General features: G+C 44.6%; 1 protein-coding gene and 1 long non-coding RNA gene across 5 annotated transcripts in view; one reads left to right on the top strand and one right to left on the bottom strand.

Moving 5' to 3' along the window:
* Nucleotides 1-2,675, bottom strand: part of LOC128326017 (uncharacterized) — a 29,477-nt gene extending 26,802 nt beyond the window's left edge. The window contains exon 1 of the long non-coding RNA XR_008307800.1: nucleotides 2,525-2,675. This is a non-coding gene — a long non-coding RNA (uncharacterized LOC128326017). The remainder of the gene's footprint in view (nucleotides 1-2,524) is intronic.
* A 60-nt stretch (nucleotides 2,676-2,735) lies between these two features.
* Nucleotides 2,736-21,812, top strand: part of NR2C1 (nuclear receptor subfamily 2 group C member 1) — an 83,218-nt gene continuing 64,141 nt past the window's right edge. For 2 of the 4 annotated variants that reach the window (XM_053252055.1, XM_053252052.1), the window contains exons 1-3: nucleotides 2,736-2,872; nucleotides 8,533-8,585; nucleotides 21,432-21,507. In XM_053252055.1, the coding sequence (XP_053108030.1) occupies nucleotides 21,454-21,507 (54 nt within the window). In that variant the 5' untranslated portion in view covers nucleotides 2,736-2,872; nucleotides 8,533-8,585; nucleotides 21,432-21,453. Of the gene's footprint in view, nucleotides 2,873-3,430; nucleotides 3,674-8,532; nucleotides 8,586-19,202; nucleotides 19,225-21,431; nucleotides 21,508-21,812 lie in introns of those variants that run through there. The other 2 variants (XM_053252053.1, XM_053252054.1) reach the window with 2 other exon arrangements.

Genomic DNA, 21,812 nt, shown 5'->3' with positions numbered 1-21,812 from the left:
TGAAAAGCACAGGCAAGTGCTGGCTCAGGGCTCTTAGTTGCTCAGGTGTGGGGAGTTTGTTCGGGGCTCTTCTGGAGCCCGAGCCACGCCCACCTGGGGACTTCAGTGGCCCCTACCATTGGCGGCCCAGGTTCTTTGAACCTGCCCTCACAACGGTGGCTACGCCCCTGGTTCTACCCAGGTTTGGGAGCTATGTTTGCTCCCAATTTTCAGTTGTGTGGATGCAAGATAGGAGGAAAACCTGGGTAGCTTTTCCTCCTACCTTGCTTCCACACAATCACTTCTACCCAGGTTTTCCTCCCACCTTGTTTCAACACAACCAATAATTGGGAGCACACACAGTTCCCAAACCCGAGTAGAACAGTTTTTGATTGTGTGAATGACCTCATTGCCACTTCCTTTGGATATCCTGACAAAGATTCTGAGTACAGTTTTCATCTTGTGTTGGTTCCCTATTACTTATCTTCTTGCTTAGCAATCTCACTTCCTGCGATGTGAAGATCTTCATAATGCTAGGTTTAACATGGTCAAAAAGAGCAGATGTAGTATCACATCTACTCATTGCATGGATGAACACAACAAAATCTGGTGAGCATCATATTTTCCAATATGCCACCTAATGGCGCAGTGGGGAAGAAACTTGCCTAGGGAGCAAGAGGTTGCTGGTTCGAATCCCTGCTGGTATGTTTTCCAGACTAAGGGAAACACCTGTATCGGGCAGCAGTGATATAGGAAGATGCTGAAAGGCATCATCTCATACTGTGTGGTAAACCCCTCCTGTATTCTACCAAAGAAAACCACATAGCTCTGTGGTTGCCAGGAGTCTACACCAACTTGATGGCACAACTTTACTTTATTTGCATTTCATCAGTGTTTACTACCTTCCACTGTTTCGTCTCTCTTGATTTTGAAATTCATACATATGTATGTATGAATATATATAAAATATATAAAAGCTATATAAAAATAGTCTTAATGATAATCATACCAGCTGACAGATTTGCTGAATCTGTTCTGGTGCTCATGATCTTTAATGAAAGATTGCTTTTGATAACATCCAGACATAATGGTGATATGTGGAAATATGCCAATTGCTTTGAAAGTGAAGATAATTAGTGGATGGTAGTGAAACCCTTTCCCTTCTGCAGCCAGTTCTGACCAGCAGGGGAAGCAAGCAGTTATTCATCTGGTGAAGTGGGCCCAGATTAACAAGAAGTGTGCATAACCTTAGATCCAGTTCAGATAGTTAAGCTTCATCCGTAAAGTACTGCAACAGGCAAGCAGAGTCAAGTTAGAACTTTTCAAAATAAATATATATTTTAATAAAAGAGAACACCACAATAGCTGAGCAAATGATTCTGAAGGCTGTTCTGAAAGGGAGGGAAGGGATGAGGTAATCAAGCTATTTGCCAGGGAAAATGCAAGTAGAAAATTAGTATGAAAGGGAAGAAGGGGAAAAGAGCAGTTTTATACCTCTCCTGCTCAGCTGAAGATGAGCAGAGGTGAATCTTGAGATCTGGGTTCCACAGTGCAGTAAGCCTTCAATGAGGGGGAGAAGGGAAACATCCAAGGGTCCAAAGTGACTGGGTGACAAGTGAGTACTAAGGTCCAAAGAAAACTTAAGCACAGCTTGTGGCCCAAGCCAGGTTCAGGGGTGAGCGTAAAGGGTAGTATTGCTCAGTTAGGACTTCCCAGTGTAGTTTTGGGCAGTATCTGCTAGCAACTCCACAGCTGGAAGCACACCACATTCTGGGTGCTTGGACCAGTTGCAGAAAATTTGGATAACAGAAAACAAAAGGCTTCTGACTGGGGAATTTCCAAGTTCTCCAAAAGGCAGGGAATTTGTATTGTAATAGGAGCTGGGTGAGTCAGCACTACCAAATGTGAACACAAAGGCAAAAAGGCTCTAGGTGTGTTAATTCAAAAGTGGCCAGTAGTTCCTATAATAGCAACTAAAAGATTTTGTTCCTCAAAATGAACTTGCAGATTTTCACAAGGCCAAACATAAAATCCCACTGAATTCAATACTATTTAGTCCCAAGTTGCTATTTAGTCCACGCTTAAATTACATGTGTGTAACTGAACGGAATGCATATTAATGTTTATACTAATTGCTATCCAAGATCCCAGCTCTCTATTACCTCCCTAACGCATAATTTCAGATTGTAAACTTGTCGGGGCAGGGACCATTCTTTTTGTTGCTGCTCTGCAAAGCCCCACGCCCATTCAAATAATTCTGCAAAATAAAATGATCTCGTTCATGTAAAAAATACCAGCTCGAGTACCGAAGTAAGCACCAGGCGGCTGTTGGACGACACTATCTCTTCTGGCTAATATATTCCAAAATCATGGAACAAACACGCTCTTTGGATAAATGCCTGAATGATGATCGCCTGGTTACCTAGTAAATAGCGCAACCCTACATACGTTTATTTGGAAGTGCGTGGCTCCCCCGTTGTGTTCGGGGGTCTTACTCCGGAGTACATGTGCGTAAGAGCAAACTCTTAGCGACCCGACCACGCACCTGAAAGACCTTGCATGGGCATGCGCATAACACCTCTCTGGTTAAAAAGATTCAGCGGGGCTGTTCCTGTTGCCGTGCCGCCCCCCTCCGGCTCTTCCTCGCCTCTCCTTCCCCGCCGGCACGGTGACATTCGCTCCGCCTCCGCGATGGGCTCGCTTTGCGCAAGCGCAGCCGTGGTGGTGGCCGCGGCGGGGACTGCGGAGGGGAGGGGGGAAGGGAGAACGTTACACCACGCGAGACGGGACTGGACCGAGCGCAGGAGGCGGGGTCACGAACTCTGACCCCCAGATCCGGAGCCGCCACCGACAAATAAAGCCCCCGGAGCCGCGGCTGCGCCGCGCCTGTCAGGTAAGGCGTGAAAAGGGCGGGGAGAAGAGCGGCAGTGGTGCTTGCCATATCCGCCCTTGGGCGAGGCCCTCCCGGTGCGCTCGGGCCTGGGCTGGTGGTAGCGGCGTCTTCTTCTCCTCCTCCGCGTTGTGCTTCCCGGTTGGGGCCTGGTCCGCGCCCTGTAGCAGCGGCGGCGGCAGGGTGCCCTTCCCCATGTGGCAGCGGCAGTGATTCCTCCTGCCGCGGCCGCCGCCCCCCTGACCTTTCACCCACAGGAAAGGCTTGCATCTCCCCTCCCCGGATCCCGGCCGCGCCCCGGGGCCCGGCTCCAGACAGTGCGCCGGCCTGGCGCTGGCTGCCTTGGGGCTCGAGGGCGAGGGAGTCCGCCGCTTCGCTTTGGCGCGGGAGGGGCCGGAGAAACTTGGCCCTGCAGTAGCAGCAGCCATTTTGTGCGAGCCAGCGACTGACAGCGGGCTGGGCCTTCATGCCCGTCACTCCGGTAACGGGGTCAGCCTGGCTTCGGGCCCTGACTGCCGCCCTTCACGACGTAGGCAGCCACTGGTAGACTGACTGCCTGGTGCGCGCCCGGCCCACCACAGATGGAAACGGTGTTCCCCTTGTCCGGGCTGGGCCGCTTCAGGGGGGAAGTCGCCTCGTGTGCGATGCTTCACCGTACCAAGATGCATAAAATAAAAAGGAATTGACAAGATGTCAGTCTTCTCCATCCCCCTTGAGATGCTAGTTACGTCTGTGTGCGGATGTGTTTCTCGCGGGGGGAGTTTCCAGTTATGTAAAAGTTGAAACACCCAACAGTGTTGAATGGTAAAGCCGAGATATGAGCTGCCCGCTTCATTTTCCGCATATACAAATTAGGCCTGAGAAGGAGCCCCTTGTTAGTCTTTTGTTCTGTGATGATTTCGTGTGATAAACCAATAACAAAAGGGTAGGCTATTTCCTCCCCTGCCCCCCCCCCTCTTTTTATGTTCTTGTTCACCTAAAGGTTCCTCACAATGGCATTGGTGATTTCTCAAAACTGCCCTTAGGGGTGATAATTGCAGCGGAATAAAGATGTGGAATAAAGGGCCAGTATGTGCAGGAGGAGGCAATGGTAAACCTCTCCTGTATTCTACCAAAGGAAACCACAAGGCTCTTTAGATGCCAGGAGTTGACAGGACCCGAGGACACAACTTTATGTGTCCTTTAGTTTCATTTCCTTCTTGACAGATCAGGAAAGATTCCTGTGCTTAGGGCTGTGGTATTTTGGCACAGTGGGAGGAAAAGGCACACCTGTTACTTGGAGAGAATATGACATTAAAAGCTTTCCATTTCTTATTGCATCTGTCAGCTGATGCAATTGACTGGTTAAAACACTAAATTCAGTCTATAGCTTGCTATTAAAAATATGATTCTTGGGGCTATTTTTCTGTTCCTGCTTATACACTACTTAAGTCAGCATTTAATTTTGTAGACTAATTGGAGTGTCACTTAGCAGGGCTGCTCAACTTCAGTCCTCCTGCAGATGTTGGCCTACAGCTCCCATGATCCCTGGCTATTGGCCACTGTGGCTGGGGATCATGGGAGTTGTAGTCCAAAAACAGCTGAGGGGGCCTAAGTTGAGCAGGTCTGCTTTAGAGTAAGCATTTGCCATTTTGTACTGCTTGTGGTCCTTGGCAGCAAACAGTAACCTTCTAGAGCAGGGGTAGGCAAACTTGGCTCTCCAGTAGGAATGCTCACCGAACTGGTTTGGAGGCCCTTTATGGACCTCTGAACCAGTTTAAGTCCAGCAGTTTGGCTGGTTTGAAGGGGGGGATAGCTTTAAGGACTGGAGAGGGTGCTCCTCCCCCCCCCGGCACTGTCATTAAAATTGGTCCCGTGGGTTGGCAGCATATCTCCTTGCCACCCAGGTACGTCGCAGAGCGGAAGTGTCCACTGCATGTGTGCATGCTGCAGCGTGCGCATGCACAGTAGACACTTCTGGCCCGCGATGTACTGGGGCAGCAAGGAAGTACACTGCTGCCCCGCAGGACCGATTTTAATAACTGCACCAGCAGTTGAAACGTGGGGTTAGGGGAAGAGCACCCTCCTTAGTCCTTACAGTTATCCCCCTTCACTTGGAGAGGAGAGCTGGTCTTGTGGTAGCAAGCATGACTTGTCCCCATAGCTAAGCAGGGTCTGCCCTGGTTGCATATGAATGGGAGACTTGATGTGTGAGCACTGCAAGATATTCCCCTCAGGGGATGAAGCTGCTCTGGGAAGAGCAGAAGGTTTCAAGTTCCCTCCCTGGCTTCTCCAAGATAGGGCTGAAAGAGATTCCTGCCTGCAACCTTGGAGAAGCTGCTGCCAGTCTGTGAAGACAATACTGAGTTAGATAGACCAATGTTCTGACTCAGTATATGGCTGTTTCCTATGTTCACTTTCGAACCAGCAGTTGCTGGTTCCGTGCACATCCCTACTCTTTAGCTGTTGCTGAACCTACAACTCCCATCATCCCCGGGCACAAATAAATGTGACTGAGGATGATAGGAATTGTAGTTCAGCAACAGCTCAGGAGCCAAAGTTGCCTACTTGGTTATAAAAGATTGCAGCTGATTTGAAAATCTGCATATATAAAGCTACTAGTAGGTCCATTGTTGACTGTGCAAAGTCATTTTGCGTAGATTGTACTGTTAGGAAAGTTCATGAAATGAAATCTAGGAGGGCCTTTAATATTGTTGTCATGTTTGTGGAAACTGCAATATTGGTGCTTGATCTAACGCAAAAAAAGATGTTTAGGTTTTTTAGCTAAACATTCTGCTTGCAGGAGTGCATGGAGCAGCCTCCCTGCACATCAACTGAGAAGCAGGGAGAGTGACTATTTAAACTGTATACCAATTTAGTTAGGGGAATAGAACATCACAAATAATCACAACTACCCCCAGTGATAAATAAATTGGTGTACAATTTAAGGTGGGTCATGAATGGGCAAAATCGCCATTAGAGGGCCATCTGTATATATCATCATTTAATTAATGTGACTGCAGAAAGAAAGTAAAGGAACAGTTTGGAACTTGTAGGATTTCAACTGCAAACATTATTCATTTTATTAAATAATTACTAAATATGATAAATTGTATAATAGTAAATATGAGTCTGAGGAAGGTCTGCTTTTCTTGGGCATGATATTTTGAAAGTAATGATCTGATTATTAAAAATCTGTTGAGAACAATAAACTGTGATAATTATATTCAGAATTTATTCTCAAAATACAATAAAGGTTAGTTGACCTTTCCTCCCAGAATATTCTGGTGTAAAAAGTAGTGCATTCAGCTGATTCAAGTAGCAGAATTGTTCATGCAAAATTTGGTTTCTGTAGGTAATTGGGAAGTATGATGATATTTATATATTTTTTAAAAAACTACAAAACAATTATTTAAATTTTTACAGCATATTTTGGTGTGGAAAGTGGTGCATTCAGCTAATTTCAGTAAGATTATACATGCAAAATTTGGTATCTGTGTGTCATTGGGAAGTGCAAACTTTATTTCACACCAACCACCAAACAATTCTTTAAAATATATAATTCTTAAAAATGCCTGTAGAACAGTGTGTCTTGTAATAAGAATAGCAGTACTTCATAAGAATAGTGGTTCACATAGTTTGCACCACCCATGGAAGAATGAGACTGGCGTGCTGGCCCTGGTCAAAACTGTGTCTTCACTTCTCCCGAGCTTGTAGAGGCTTCATCACCACTGACAACTGCAGTCGTCATTGCAGTGAGGACCATCTCATTATTCCCCTTGATGCAGTTATGATGCAGTCGTTAGTAGCAATGGAGCCTCTGCAAGCTCAGGATAAATGAGGATGTGGTTTTGCTTCTCACAGAACCAGTATAGTGCATACACACCTGCTCTTCCATGGGTAGTGCACTGCGCTGTATGTGAGCCAGTGTCTATACAGCATTATGATTTGCTTGAAAAAACCTATAGTAATGTTCACCTGTTGCTGCTTTCCCCCTCCTGTAATCACTGAGTGTGAACATTTGATTCTGTCTTCTGATGTGTGGACATCTTTTACATCGATATTTTTTCCCCAACCAACTCAAGTAACCAAGAGTTTATGTATTGCATGCTAGTAAACTACTCTTTACTTGTAGGATGAAATGAGAAATAATGATATTTGGCAACAAAAACTCCCCCACCCTGTTCCTTCCAATACTGAGGTTAAAGGTATTCTCAGCCCACTAAACTGCTACGATCTACCTTTTCTAGCAGTGATTCCTAGAATTATTTCCCAGCCTTTCTAGCTATCTGAGAGTGAATTTAGGATTGCTTTATCGAGCTACAGCCCTGCATGTTCATAAAAATACCTCAGGGTGGTCAGTAGTCTTGGTTACTTGCTCATACTTCATAGTATACAGTATTTTGTAAATATTGTTTTTTAAGCTTTCCGTTAAGCTAATCTTAACGTGTAATAACTTATATTTTATGCCACTTTTCCTTAAAACTCTAAGTAGCTACTATATCTGAATTATAAAATGAAAGACTGTCACCATCATGTGGTGATTGAACATCTTAGTTTTGATTGTTTTTGTGCAAATTATGAGAAATTGAATTGATCTTGAGCAAGCAATTACCCTGATGTGGCAGAAACGCTATCCACTTATCTCCATATCTCATCCACTTTTAAATTTTATTGGTGATCCAAATTTATTTTATTTGAATTTCTCTTCTATATTTAAACTGTTTGAAGAAGAAAAGTTTCATGGCTGATGAAAAAGGCATTCTCTTAGATACCCTGGCCCAAGCTGTTAAGGGCTTTAAGGGCTGTCAAACCTATTGACAGCCTTTGTAGTTCTTTCAGAGCAGCAGTAATATGGTCTCTTTGGGATATACTGGAGACCATCCTGACAGCAGCATTCTGTACCATTTGAAGTTTCCAGACTACATACAAAGGCAGCCCCACATAGAGAGCATTGCAGTAGTCAAGCCTGGAGGCTACCAACATATGCACCATTGTTTTAAGGTCAGTCTCTTCCATGAAAGGGTGAAATTGACGTATCAGCCAAAGCTGATTCTAGATTCCATTAATTTTACTGTAATATGTGTATGCAGAAGATACTGCCATAACATTGCATAGGAACATAGGAAGCTGCCTTATACTAAGTCAGACCATTGGTCCATCTAGCTCAATATTGTCTATACAGAGTGGCAGTGGCTTCTCCAAGGTTGCAGGCAGGAGTCTCTCTCAGCCCTGTCTTGGAAATGCCAGGGAGGGAACTTGGAATCTTCTTCATGCAAGCATGATACAGGTGCTCTTCCCAGAGCGGCCTCATCCCCTGAAGGGAATATCTTGCAGTGCTCACATGTAGTCTCCCATTCAAATGCAAACTGGGACCCTTTGGTACATACAAGATCTTTATATTATTCAGATAATTGCCTTATATTAAATTAGCAAACATATATTTATGAATTTAAAATTTATGAATTTAAATCAATTTTTAAAAACATTGATTAAAAATAATTACAGATAAACCTTGATGTAACATCATTACATTTTGTTCTTTAAATCTTATTCTGCTCACTCTTTCAGGGATAGAAAGAGTGGAAATTGGAAAGGCATTGGAAAGCCTTTTCATTTTGTGAACACTGATAATAAAATATTTGAAACTAAAATGATGATTTTTTTTTTTAATTTTGTCATAGGGGTCTCCAGAGAGTGATTATGTATACAGGAAGTGGAATGTAACATTGTTTGGGTAAGCAAAATGCTAACTTACAAATATTTTTATATTCTTTTCTAAATGCAAAGAATTACTCTCTTAATTTGCACCATACTGGCTGCTTGTTTGTCTGGTAATAGCTGGTGGCTTCAGCTTCCCCTAAAATTGTTTTGTGCTTATGGCATTTGATGAATATATGGAGCTCAACTCAGTGAACCTTGGCTAGCAGGCCACAATCCCAGTGGCTACTGCCCTTCCCCTGCATGTCCAACAAAGTTTCCCTTCTTCAGGTTCTCTTGGTATTACTTCAGAGAACTTGGAGGGAGAGAGATCTTCTGCTGTCCTGGGCCGAGGACTAATTTAATTGCTACTGAAATTAATAGCATTTAAGTTAGTCATGACTAATTTGTTTTGTTGATTTCAGTGGTGCTTAGTCATGACTAACTTGTCTGGATGCTGCACAAGATCATGTTTTGTTTTGTTTTAAATACTTGTGAGAACTGATGGAGACTTAGAAGTTGTTTGTTTGCTGCTTATACTTTTAGGTCTGTCCAGAAGATGATAGGACTGACAACTACTAAGGCCACAGTCCTAAAAAATACTTCTGTAGAATTAAATTCAGTTGGAATAAAGATTTAACTCTAAATAAATGTGACTGGTTTTGGAATACCAGTCTGAATATACTCGCATGTCATGTACAGGTAGGGAGCAGAGCTGCTCTTGTGGTAGTGAGCATGAATTGCCCCCTTTGCTAAGCAGGGACCACCCTGGTTTGCATTTGAATGGGAGACTATATGTGTGAGCACTGTAAGATATTCCCTTGAGAGAGATTCCTGCCTGCAACCATGGAGAAGCTGCTTCTAGTCTGTGTAGGCCATGGCTGCTCAACTTCGGCCCTTTTGCAAATGTTGGCTTACAGTTCCCATAATCCCTGGCTATTGACTGCTGTGGCTGGGGATTATGGGAGTTGTAGTCAAAAACAGCTGGAGGGCCGAAGTTGCCTTGGTGTAGACAATACTGAGGCCCTGGTGTAGACAATACTGAGCTAGATCAACCAATTTTTTGACTCAGTATATGGCAGCTTCCTATGTTCCTATAGTTTAAAATCTGTGATAGATTGCCATTTAATTTAGTAGGATGTGATTGCATGCCATAAGGTTTGTATGTGATAATGTATATTTGCAAAGATGAGAGAAAAATATTGGAAGTAAGGACTGGGAGGAACAGGAAAGTAATGACTCATAGCTTGGGACTTACAGCAGAATACAGTAGTTCAGAGTATCTGTCCAACTTTTGAAGGCAAGATGAAGATACGCTATTTCTTTGTATTCTGTTGTCAGCCCTACAATTTTTTTCTAGCCCTCAGTAGCAACATTACAAGCAGTGGGACCTATAGGTGATCAGGAACTCTCACTAGTTGGAGAAGACTGGAATCATCAATAGAGCTGAACTTCTCTACAAAAGAACAATAATTTCTATTATCATATGTATATAAGACATTTAGAAAAGAAAATCCTCTCCTAAATCCTTCTTAAAATAAGATGAAGAAATTGAGAATATTAAATTTGAGGATCTGCTATCTTATCTGTATGCTGAATAAACTATTTTAATTATCTCTCTTTAATAAATTTTAAATAAATGTGTGTATTACAGATCTTTGATATCGGAGGATTTTAAAGATCTAGATTAAAAGTTCCATAAGAACTCTTCTGCTCATATAGCACTGGAAAGAACAATTTTCAGCAGCTCCCTGTTCTCTCTGCAGCCACCTACGCCCCCTTGAAATATGTTCCTGAGAGTTGGGGAACCATCAGGAGCAGATCTTTCAGGGCTTACGAAGCTGCAGAAGGAAGGGGGAATTCTGAAAATTGTCCCTTCCTCTGTTGTGCAAGCAGAAGCATTCTGTTTACACAGCTTTTATGCTGGATGCCATCCAGTTTACATAACTTTGACTAGGCCTATTCTGACATTATGTTGAACTCTCACTCATACGACAAGTATACAGGCTCCAGTGGTAGAGATCTGTATACAGGTACAGTTATTCATATGTTACACTGAGCACAGGTACAGCAGTAAACTTCCTATTTGTACCATGCATTTGAGTGGCCTGTACCCAGGTTCACTTTTAACGTGAACACAGGTGCAGTCATTTGCACAAACACGTGTACAGACATGTATACACTCATACAACACAGTTTTTGAACAGAGCTACTGATCTGGATCACGATCTGTCGAGATCCATAAGAATGAGTAATGTGCCTGCGCAGGACCCTCACGATGGAATGCCAAAGCTCATCAAGGCGACTGAGCCCTGTCCTCAAACCTACAACATGCTATTTAAGGGTGAACTGGACACCTGTTCTTCAGTTCTTATCTGAACGCCATTGCTTTCAGTCCTCAGGCTGTCGCTCCTCATTGGTTAGGATCTTTCTGAGTTAATCTATAAAATAAAAATATATCAGATTGACTATTGTGTTTGACTTGGAAACAGCTTCCGGACTTCACTGGTGTCAAATTCTTCAAATTTGGAGTGGACTTTGACTACGAGTTTGGATATCCCTAAAATTGCTAAGGAGAAATGGACCTTCAAGAGGTGCATAGGCTGTAATGCCAAGTTTCCCTCAAACGATCTCCATGACATATGTTTTATCTTCCTGGGAGAGGAGCACAATGTCTCCTTGTGCAAGATATGCTTAGCTTTTTCAAAGCGGATGAGAAAAAATCTAGCCTTGTGGCTTTGCGCCGCCATTTATGACAAGGTGCTAAATCCCTCAACATCAAGGGAACTCTGCCCAACAACCTCATCGATGACTTACAAAACTTCGATGTTGGCATCTAAGATCCCCCCAGCGAAACCACAGCCATTGACATCAAGCTTGGCGTTGCCATCGTTTCGAATTCCAAATATCTCTTCGAAGTCTGCTCCCACTTCAACACCGGAGCATTCAAAGTCAAAACGCGAACAGTTGGGATTGGAGGATTCTTCTTCTTCTCCAAGACCGAAGAAATCCAAAACAGTGGATTTGACAAGGGACAGGACACCATCTCTATCAGGCCTACAGACCTTGCCCTCAAAATCCTCGTCCTCTTATCTTGAGGTGGACAGACATCACTAGACGTCGAGAACTTCAACAAAGGAAAAGGAACCAATATCGGAAATGCTGGGAGTCCTTGATGTCGACCGCATGTCGACGCCAAGATTGTCGACGCTGAGCGTGCGCTCTCTGTCTCCAGATCCCACTCCATTAGACTCTTTGACTCCATTGGCACCTACAGATCAACATTGAGAGACCCCTTCAGTATCGACACAAATTCCATTGATTCTAAAAGCATGAGTTCCAGTCTCGACTTTGAACATGCTAGTGCTGTCGGCGTTGAGGTTGGTGACTCCACGATGCCAAGCCCAGATAATGACTTTCAATGTTGAGGAGGAGGACAGGGATGTGGTATTAGATTCCACTACTGCCCACACCTTGCTTTTGATACTCAATTCCAGCTCCAGCCCTTCCTCGACATCCACGTTTAAAGGTTTTCCTCTTCAAATCATCAGAGGGAACTCCAAGGGAATTAGTTGCAGCTCAGTCTTTGGTCCACCGTACTACGACACTGGGTACACTGACCAGTGTTCTCTAATTTATTTAGTCTGTGTGTGGAATAAGTTTTGTTCTGGGCGGAAGTATCAAGGCAGTGTGCATGCACATGCATTCAGAATGGGTCTTTCCTTATTCAACTTGAGCGGGATCTAAAATTAATTGAGCCAACATCAAAAACCCGTGTGAGCAGGTGCACGCCTTACAGGGAACACCGACACTGACTGCTGCCCATTTGGCAGGCTCTTCGCTATGCCATACATGTGGCTTCGCACATTCATCGGCTGCAGGGGTGACACTGACACCTATGAAGACTAAATGTCCCGGTTTCGCTTATAATTTTCAAGAGGACCGACCCTGGAAGTCCTCACAAAATAAACCTTATCTACCGTTATTATAGGGGTGACTCTAATCCATACTGTACACATGCTGGCTGGAGGTGATAATTTAGCCATGCCATCACAACCCACAATTAAAACTGTTTTGGTGGTAACATAAATGGCTTCCTGGCCCACTATCAAAGTTTTAAAATATACAGTTGCACAGACTGTTTACAAAAGCCTGGAGGTTGAAACACTGAGTTTTCCCACTTCACAGAAGACAACTATTATTGAGACACAGACAGACGTACTTCCTTCCCCATCTCACTCACCACCTGATCACCATGGCTCTTCTGACTTCGAGTCTAATCCAGATGACCCAGACAACAGGGTGGATCGTCCAGTTAATGTGCCTCCAACTGCCTATGTCTCCCCTAATGTGGAAATGAAAGCGTATCACCATCACATTAGGGAGATGGCTAAAGCGATAGGTCTTGATCTTAAATCCGAATTAGTCACCATTGATGACACAGTAATTTTATGACTAGGTCTGAATCAAATCAGCCTGTGGCTCTGCCTATTCTCCCAGTCATTTCATGGGCTGCACAGTGTGCATGGGAGGTAATACAAACCTTAACCCCCATGTCTAAGCAACTGGAGAGTTTATAATGGGTCAGGCGAAAGTCAATGAATATCTTCTAAAGCATCCCGCTCTCTAGTCATCGACTGCGCTACTTCATCATTCTCTAAGTCTGGTCACCGACATACTATGCCTACAGACAAAGAGGGTAGGAAAATGGATTTTGGGGGGAGAAAGATTTATTCCACTTCTTACCTATCTGCCAAGATAGCGAATTATTCGGCGTGCACTGCGAAATAAACCCATGGCTTATGGGAAGATCTACAAAATGCCATGGATGTCCTTTCTCTAGAATATTTTAAAAAACAATTCCAAGAAACGGATGAATCAGTGGCACTCACCCGCCAGCAGTTGAGCACTGCCAAACACCTGGCTGAGTCTGAATCGTGCTCCTTGGCAGCTGCAATCTCCCTGCGGAGTCACACCTAGCTTCGCTCCACCAACCTACAGGGCGATATGAAAGAGAGAATTGAGGGCTTACCGTTTGATGGTAAGGGCCTTTTCAGTGAGGACACCAACTCCATGATGGTGAAAATGAAAAAATCTAAATTTACTGCTAAACCATTCACTGCATCAACATCTACCTCTTCCTACGGCTCCAAATACTGTTCTTATTCAAAACAGAAGTCCACATTCTAACGGCAGGAACACCATGACTTTAGGAAGCAGTACCAACCTTACCACAAACACCCTTTTCACAGCAAGGAGAAGTCAAATCAACCCCAACATACAAAGCAGACTGAGCCTCAAAAACATCTTTGAGGTACAGATCCACCCACTGTCACCACTACACTCCTTCCTTTCCCCACCACCAGGGGCCACAGCATCTCGGCATGTGAGGAACAACACCAATCTCATGAACTCTATTCTTCTGCTAATGTCCAACATCAAGCTGGCATGCCATGCCACCGCATGGCACCACATTACATCAGACTGCTGGGTCCTGAAGATTATATCTTCAGGCTACACCATATAGTTCAGAACAACCCCAAGATTTACAGGGTTGATGTTCACTCATCCCTCCCAAGCATTATTGGAAGACGTGAAGGAGCTGTTAGCCAGACTGGAGGGGTTTTACTCCCATTACTTCCTGATCCCAAAGAGGGATGATGGCATATGACCTATCATGGATCTATGCCACCTGAGCAAATGTGTCTATGTGCAAAAATTCTGCGTGATAGAGTTACAAGACATCCTACCTCTTCTATACCAAGAGAACTGGCTTGTGCCGCTGGATCTCAAAGACATGTATTTCCACATTGGCATCAGAGCACGACACAGAAAATATCTAAAGTTGACAGTAGGAAATCAAGTGTACTAATACACAGTCTTACCCTTCAGGCTTGCCACACACCCCCCCCAGGGTATTTACAAAATGTATGGCTTCTGTGGTAGCTTACCTGCGGACCCAAGGTATATCAGTCTATCCATACATGGACGACTGGCTCCTGACTTCCAAAGGCAGAGAAGAGTTACAGTATGTTCTCAGATGAAATACATACTATCTCTCCTCCAGACTTGGGGATCCAAGTCAATTGTAAAAAAATCCAGTTCGTGTTATCAACTACATTGGAGCAGTCCTAGACACAGAAACCAGGAATGCGTACTTACCTCAGGAACGCTTCCAGTACATCAGGGACCTGGTTCTCCATTTCCAGCAGCATCCATCTCAACCGGCCTGACTCATTTAAAGGCTCTTAGGTCTTATGGCATCCTGCAACACAGTGGTGCGATATGCCCAGTTAAAGATGCAAAAGTTACAACTTTGGTTTGGGTCGGTCTTCTGCCCAAATGTGGATCATCAAGGCGTACACCTAGTGCTCCCGGTTCAAATTCTACACTCACCTGGTGGACGATGAGAAGAAATCTGCTGGAGGGAATTCATTTTCAGATGGTAACTCCCTCTGTCTCCCTCTAATGACAGACACCTCTCTGCTAGGCTAGGAGGCCCACTGCAGAGCACATCAGATTCAGGGCAAATGGACCCTTCAACAAACACAACTACATATCAATTTCCTGGAGCTTCTAGCTGTTTTCAAAGCAATGAAAGCCTTCCTACCACTTCTACAGGGGAAAGTTGTACAAATACTGTTAGACAATACCACGGCCCTGGCCTACATCAACCATTGGGGAGGGACAGTGTCTCGAGATCACTCAACCTTCAATTATGGCATTGGTGTATCTGGCATCAGGTCTATCCAATGACCATACACATAAAGGGCCTAGACAACATCCTGGCAGATAACTTGAGTCAAGTTTTCCCACAAGAGCAGCACGAATGGGAAATCAAGGCAAAATACATTACACCTCTCTTCACAAGTTGGATACTATAGATCTCTTTGCCACTTCAGAGAACACAAAGTGCATTTGTTTCTGCTCCAGAGCCAGGTCATGACCCACGATCACTGGGGGATGCCTTCCAGCTGGATTGGCATCAGGAGATCCTGTATATGTTTCCTCCACGACCACTGATCAGCCTTCTGACTGCTCCTACATCATGTATCCTGGTGATTCCATGGTGGCCAAGACAACCATGGTTTATATAGGTATTCAAACTGTCAGGGAACTACTACCAGAGGCTGCCACAAGAGGTGGATCTCTTAACACTGAACAACAGCAGCATACTGCATTCAGACGTTCTCACACTCCGTCTAACAGCATGGTGAATCAGCTTTTGAGTAAGATCCTTCTAAACCAAAGGAAGTCATCTACTACGCATAATTATAAAGGCAAATGGCTCCAGTTCAAATCCTACACAAGGATGCATGGTTTTCACCCTACCCAGGCCACAATCAAGGATGTACTCCTCTATCTGACTGATTTAAAATCACAAGGGCTAGCAAATGTATTTTTGAAGGTGCATCTAGCAGCACTATCTTCAAAACATCCAGACTGTGATGGAAAGACTCTCTTTTCACACCCAGATAGTAAGGCTTTCCTAAAAGGCCTTAGGAATTTGTATCCACCCATTCGCACACTCATTGAACCATGGAGCATATCTTTGTTCCTTTCAACTTTGACAGAGGATCCATTTGAACCTATGGGTTTTACCTCTGTCAAGCCAGTGACTTTGAAAACTGCCTCTCTATTGGCCATAACTACAGCTAAACATCTAAGTGAATTGAAAGCTTTGCGGATAGATTCGCCATACACCAGAATTTATCCTGATAAAGTACTAATGCATATGGACCTGGACCTTTTACCCAAGGTGGTGTCCAACTTCTACCTCAACCAGGACATTGTTCTCTCTACGTTCTTCAGGAATCCATCTACCCCTTTAGAATGTGCAGTGCACTCCTTGGATGTGTGGTGGACTTTTTTATATTGCTAGATCACATCAAGGACTTCAGATCCACCAAGCGTCTGTTTGTGGCATACAGGGGGTCTGTGAGAGGCTCCTGCATTTCCAGACAAAAAATGTCCACATGGCTATTTGAGCTTATCCTGCTAGCATACAAGACACCAAATGTTCAACCAGCGGAAGCAATCAAGGCCCACCCTACCCATGCCTATGCTTCATCAGCTAGCTGCACACCTATTGGGGATAACCTACACGGACATCTGTAAATCAGCAATTACCAGTGAGTTACCTCTCATCAAGCATTACGCTATAGATGTGCGCTCTGCTGCTGAGGTGAGCTTTGGGAGAAGCGTTTTGAAGTGGATGTTACAATAGCTACTACTGCACTGTCCTCCATTGGGAGCTAGCTAAACACCCATTCTTATGGATCTTGACGGATCTCGATCCAGATACAGGTTGCTCACCTGTAACTATTGAGCTGGTAGAGATCCGTCGACATCCATAAGACCCTCCCGAACCACCCCTCTGCAGAAGTACTACGCTATGTGTGTATTGAGAGTAGATGCTATTCTTCTTCAGCGATGAACTCACCTGATTCTGGATGATCATCTTCCATGGAGGTCGTCCAAGAACTGAAGAACAGGCATCCAGCCTGCCCTTAAATAGCACACTGTAGGCGAGGGGGCAGGGCTCGGTTGCCTCAACCAGCTGCAGAATTCTACTGTGAGGGTCCTGTGCAGGTGCATTACCCATTCTTATGGATGTCGATGGATCTCTACCAGATCAATAGTTACAGGTGAGTAACCTGTTTTTTCCTTTGAAAGTAGCTTGTGATGTCATAGATGTAATTTTCTTTTCAAACAAGGCATGTAGAAACTATAGTATAAAATCTAATATTTACAGTATCCTCTCTAATAAAACACTTGGTGTCCGTGCCTCCCTGCCCTGTTCTGCGCCTGCGCGAAGCGCAGGCCCAGAACAGGGCAAGGGAGACACGCTCGCCGGCACCGGCAGACATCTTGGGCGGCCAGAAGCGGCCGCCCCGAAGAAGCCGGAGAGGCGGCGGCGGGGGAAAGTGACCGAGGCGGCGGCAGAGCCGCCGCTTCGGCCAAAATAGATGGAGGCCGGGGGCGGAGCGGAGGCCATGTAACTTAAAAAAAAAAATGCTCCTGCGGCCGACGCCGCCGATCGCCCACCCTCCCTCCCAGCTGCCGAGTCCCCCTTACCCTGGCCGACTGCTGTCGGCCGAAGACTGCCCTCAATTTAAGAGGCAGAGAGGAGCTCGCAAGCAGAGCTCCTCTCTGTGCAAAGCCTCTTGCCGAACTGCCGCTTTGGGCGCTTGCGTCCCTTGCGCCCAAAGCGGCAGTTCGGCAAGAGGCTTTGCACAGAGAGGAGCTCTGCTTAAGAGCTCCTCTCTGCCTCTTAAATTGAGGGCAGTCTTCGGCCGACAGCAGTCGGCCAGGGTAAGGGGGACTCGGCAGCTGGGAGGGAGGGTGGGTGGTCGGCGGCGTCGGCCGCGGGAGCAATTTTTTTTTTTAAAGTTACATGGCCTCCGCTCCGCCCCTGGTCCCGGCCTCCGTCTCCCCGGCCTGGCGGGGGCAAGTGCCTGGGCCGATTTGGCCCTTAAAGGTAGGGGGGGCGTACGGCGGAGGGAGGGGGAATGGCGGCGGGGGGCCAGGAGCGCCATTACTAGCGCCCATTATTCAACGGGCCAAAATTCACTTGTCATACATAATGCTTAATTTTATTCAATTTAACAGGATATGATATGAGGCTGCAATGGTGACACAAGTTCTGGGTGGTATAAAAATATATAAATATATAAATAAACACAGGGGTTTCCATATTTTACTGAAAATGTATCCAAAATAGTAACATCACAAATTAAATTATTATTATTTAAATCATTAAATCAATAAATCATTGAAAATACTAAAACACATAATCTTGTGTTTTTCAGCAGATAAGATATATTAGACATTTGACCCAAACATTCAAGTTTAGCTACAGCAGAAATAATTAATATTGCTATCAAACTTGCTAGTCCTCCAGCCTTTAAAGCACGAATTAATTACCCTTTTCAGAGAACAGTAGAAGATTACAGCTGCTGGAACTGCTATTAAATATTAATTACACTGTGATTGTTATCTTGAGCCTTTCCTTCAGAAATAATTGCAATCATAACCTTTGTCCCAGAAGAATATGCTGTTTGTTTTTGGGAAACCTGTAGAAAATGCGGTTGTGGAAGAAAAAGGTTATGCATATGGAATTTACGAACATGTTTCCTTATAATTGAAAGCTTAGAAAATGTTATTAATTCTTTGGCAATGGAGTTAGTTTGAAGTTGACCTGTTAAATAGAAGTATAGATCAGTTGTTTCACTGCAGCCGTAATTCAGATCAAAGATACAGCACTTTCTTGGCGGGGGGGTGGGGGAGAGAGGGAGTGGGTTTGGTTTCCTGTCATGTTACCACATATATGTAGTGGATGAACAGGCAGGAGGGTAAGGGGATATTACTTTCTGGGGAGCATGTTCCCCTAGGTCCTACTCCTACGTATCATAGGTGTTCCCTTAAAGAGATTTTTGAGAAGGTAATAGAGGCTGGAGACAGTCCTCATCCCCAGACTACTGACAAGTGACATAGCCAGAGCTGCTACTCACCAGTGTTCTCTCTCTCTCTCTCTTTTTTCCCATCTGTGTGCGGAATGAGTTGTGTTCTGGGCGGAAGTATCAAGGCAGTGTGCGCGTGCATGCATTCAGAGTAGGACCTTCCTGATTAAACCTGAGCAGGATCTTAAATTAACTGAGCACATATCAAAAACCGTGTGAGTGTGTGCACATGTGCATGCCTTAAAGGAAACACTGCTACTCACTGTTATTATTTACATAATGCATTTGGGGAGGTGGGATCTCAAAGCAGTTTACATAGGAAAATAAGAATAAGATGTTTCCTTGTCCCCTAAAAGGCTCACAATCTAAAAGGAAACATAGGGTTGATACCAGCTATAGCCACTGAAGGAATGCTGTGCTGGAGTTGAATAGGGGTGGCAATGAGTGCATCAGATGATAGCCCAACAACAACATTTAGTCCAGGGATTTCCATTTCTCCATTCCTACATTGGGTTCTATTGGTTAGAGATATCTACAGAAGTGCAAGGGAGGATGTTTGCTTTTTGAGACTTCACGATGCTTAGGTTGTCTGTCCTTTACCTGTGGCAATGACTGAATCTCACCTATGAAATTAAGGGGTAGGAACATAGGAAACTGCCATATACTGAGTCAGACCATTGGTCTATCTTGCTCAGTATTGTCTTCAGACTGGCAGTGGCTTCTCCAAGGTTGCAGGCAGGAATCTCTCTCAGCCCTATCTTGGAGAAGCAAGGGAGGGAACTTTGAAACCTTCTGCTCTTCCCAGAGCGGCTTCATCCCCTGAGGGGAATATCTTGCAGTGCTCACACATCAAGTCTCCCATTCATATGCAATCAGGGCAGACCCTGCTTAGCTATGGGGACAAGTCATGCTTGCTACCACAAGACCAGCTCTCCTCCTAAATGGGAAATATTTTGGAAGTATGTAGGATTTAAGTGGAAATACATTTTGCCAGAAGAAACCAAGCCCTTAAGAACTGGCACTCCCAGTGCAGCTGTCTCTGCAATTCCTCACATTTCTGGCATGGGGCGGCGGGGGCTCTTTTACTGTAACTGTAGGGCTGGCTGGGAAGGCACATTGGAGTCTCAGAACAAAGTGTGGGGATATCAAGGGAATGTCCCAACATGCCTTCTCAGCCAGCTCTACAACCCGGTAGGAGGTCCTCACCACATCTCGAAAATGTGGAGAACTCTGCAGAGATGGCTGCCTCTGCGCAGCACCAAGAGATGGTGGCAGTGTTCTGTCTAATTTTTTACATTGGTTGCAGAATGAGTTTTGTTCTGGGCAGCAGTATTGAGGCAGTGTGCACACACATGTATTCAGAGTGGGACCTTTCAGATTCAACCTGAGTGGAATCTAAAATTAACTGAGTGGACATCAAAAAACCTGTAAGCATGTGCCTTAGAGGGAACACTGGGTGATGGAGGTGCAAATTGATCAGGATTGGAGCATCTGATGTACAGCCTTAATAAAGAGGATTCAGGAGAAAGGACATCATACTGTATTTATTTTGGTGTGATATGCCATGGTCAGACTGCTAACTGTGATTCTGTGAAAGCATTTTCTAGAATCAAGATGTTTTTGAGGTACTCCACTTACGAGCACCTATGGGTAGTGATATGCACGAACTGGTTCAGAGGTCCTTTTCCAGACCTCTGGACCGGTTTGGCGTCGGGGGGGTTACCTTTAAGGAGCAGGGAGGGTGCTCTTACACCCCACCCCCTGCTGCGATTCCCCCACCAGTGCTGTCTGCAAAATCACTGATGCGGGGCGGCAGCAAACTCTCTTGCTGCCCCAATAAGCATCAGACCTGCGGGGCAAGAGGGTATGCTGCTACCCCGCACCAGTAATTTTGCAGACAGCACAAGCAGGAGAAATGCAGCCGGGGGGGGGGAGTGCACCCTCCCTGCTCCTTAAAGGTGCCCCCCAGCTACCGCTACCGAACTGGCCATCTGCTAGTTCATGCATATCCATATCTATGGGCAGGTTTAGCATGCTTGCTTGACAGTAATGTGGTGTACAGTGTTCCCTCTAAGGCATGCATGTGTGCATGTGCTCACACGTTTTTAGATGTCTGCTCTGTAATTTTAGATCCTGCTGAGGTTGAATCAGGAAGGTCCCATTCTGAATGCATGTGCGTGCACACTTCCTTGATACTGGTGCTCAGAACAAAACTCATTCTGCACACAGATGAAAAAAATTAGAGAGAACATTGGTGATGTAGCTTGTGAAAAGAACTACCGCAAAGATTTGAGCTATGACAAACATTATTTCATCTTTCAAAGTGTTACTACTATACTATCTGTGAAATCATGCCTACTATTGTTTTTGTTCTCTTTTCCTCCTACATTTTAAAATATAAGTATTTCTCTTTTTAACAGGAAATACTGGTGACTGAAGATCATGGCAACTATTGAGGAACTGGCCCATCAGATTATTGAACAGCAAATGGGGGAGGTATTTATTTTTTGAGACGCAGTACAAGATCTCATTAAAAATACACATACAAAAAACTTTCTAGTAATACCTTATCCATCACTTTAGAATATGCTTTATATTCTTGGTATCTTGTGTGTAAATCTGAAAAGATACAAAACAGAACTTGTGTTTTAAATTTAGAATTTGGCAGAAGGTAATCTGATAAATATACATTCTTTTAAATTTTGGGAGCAGTAATATGATTTAGTTTACTGCCATCCAAATTCTAAATTTAAAAAGTAAGTTGTTTTCTTAGCTTCCAGGAAACTCTAGTGTGATTTTAG

This window comes from Hemicordylus capensis, chromosome 5 (assembly GCF_027244095.1).
Source record: "Hemicordylus capensis ecotype Gifberg chromosome 5, rHemCap1.1.pri, whole genome shotgun sequence".
Taxonomy (NCBI): domain Eukaryota; kingdom Metazoa; phylum Chordata; class Lepidosauria; order Squamata; family Cordylidae; genus Hemicordylus; species Hemicordylus capensis.
The sequence above is the reverse complement of the archived record's forward strand: the minus strand, read 5'-3'. Positions and strand labels throughout refer to the sequence as shown.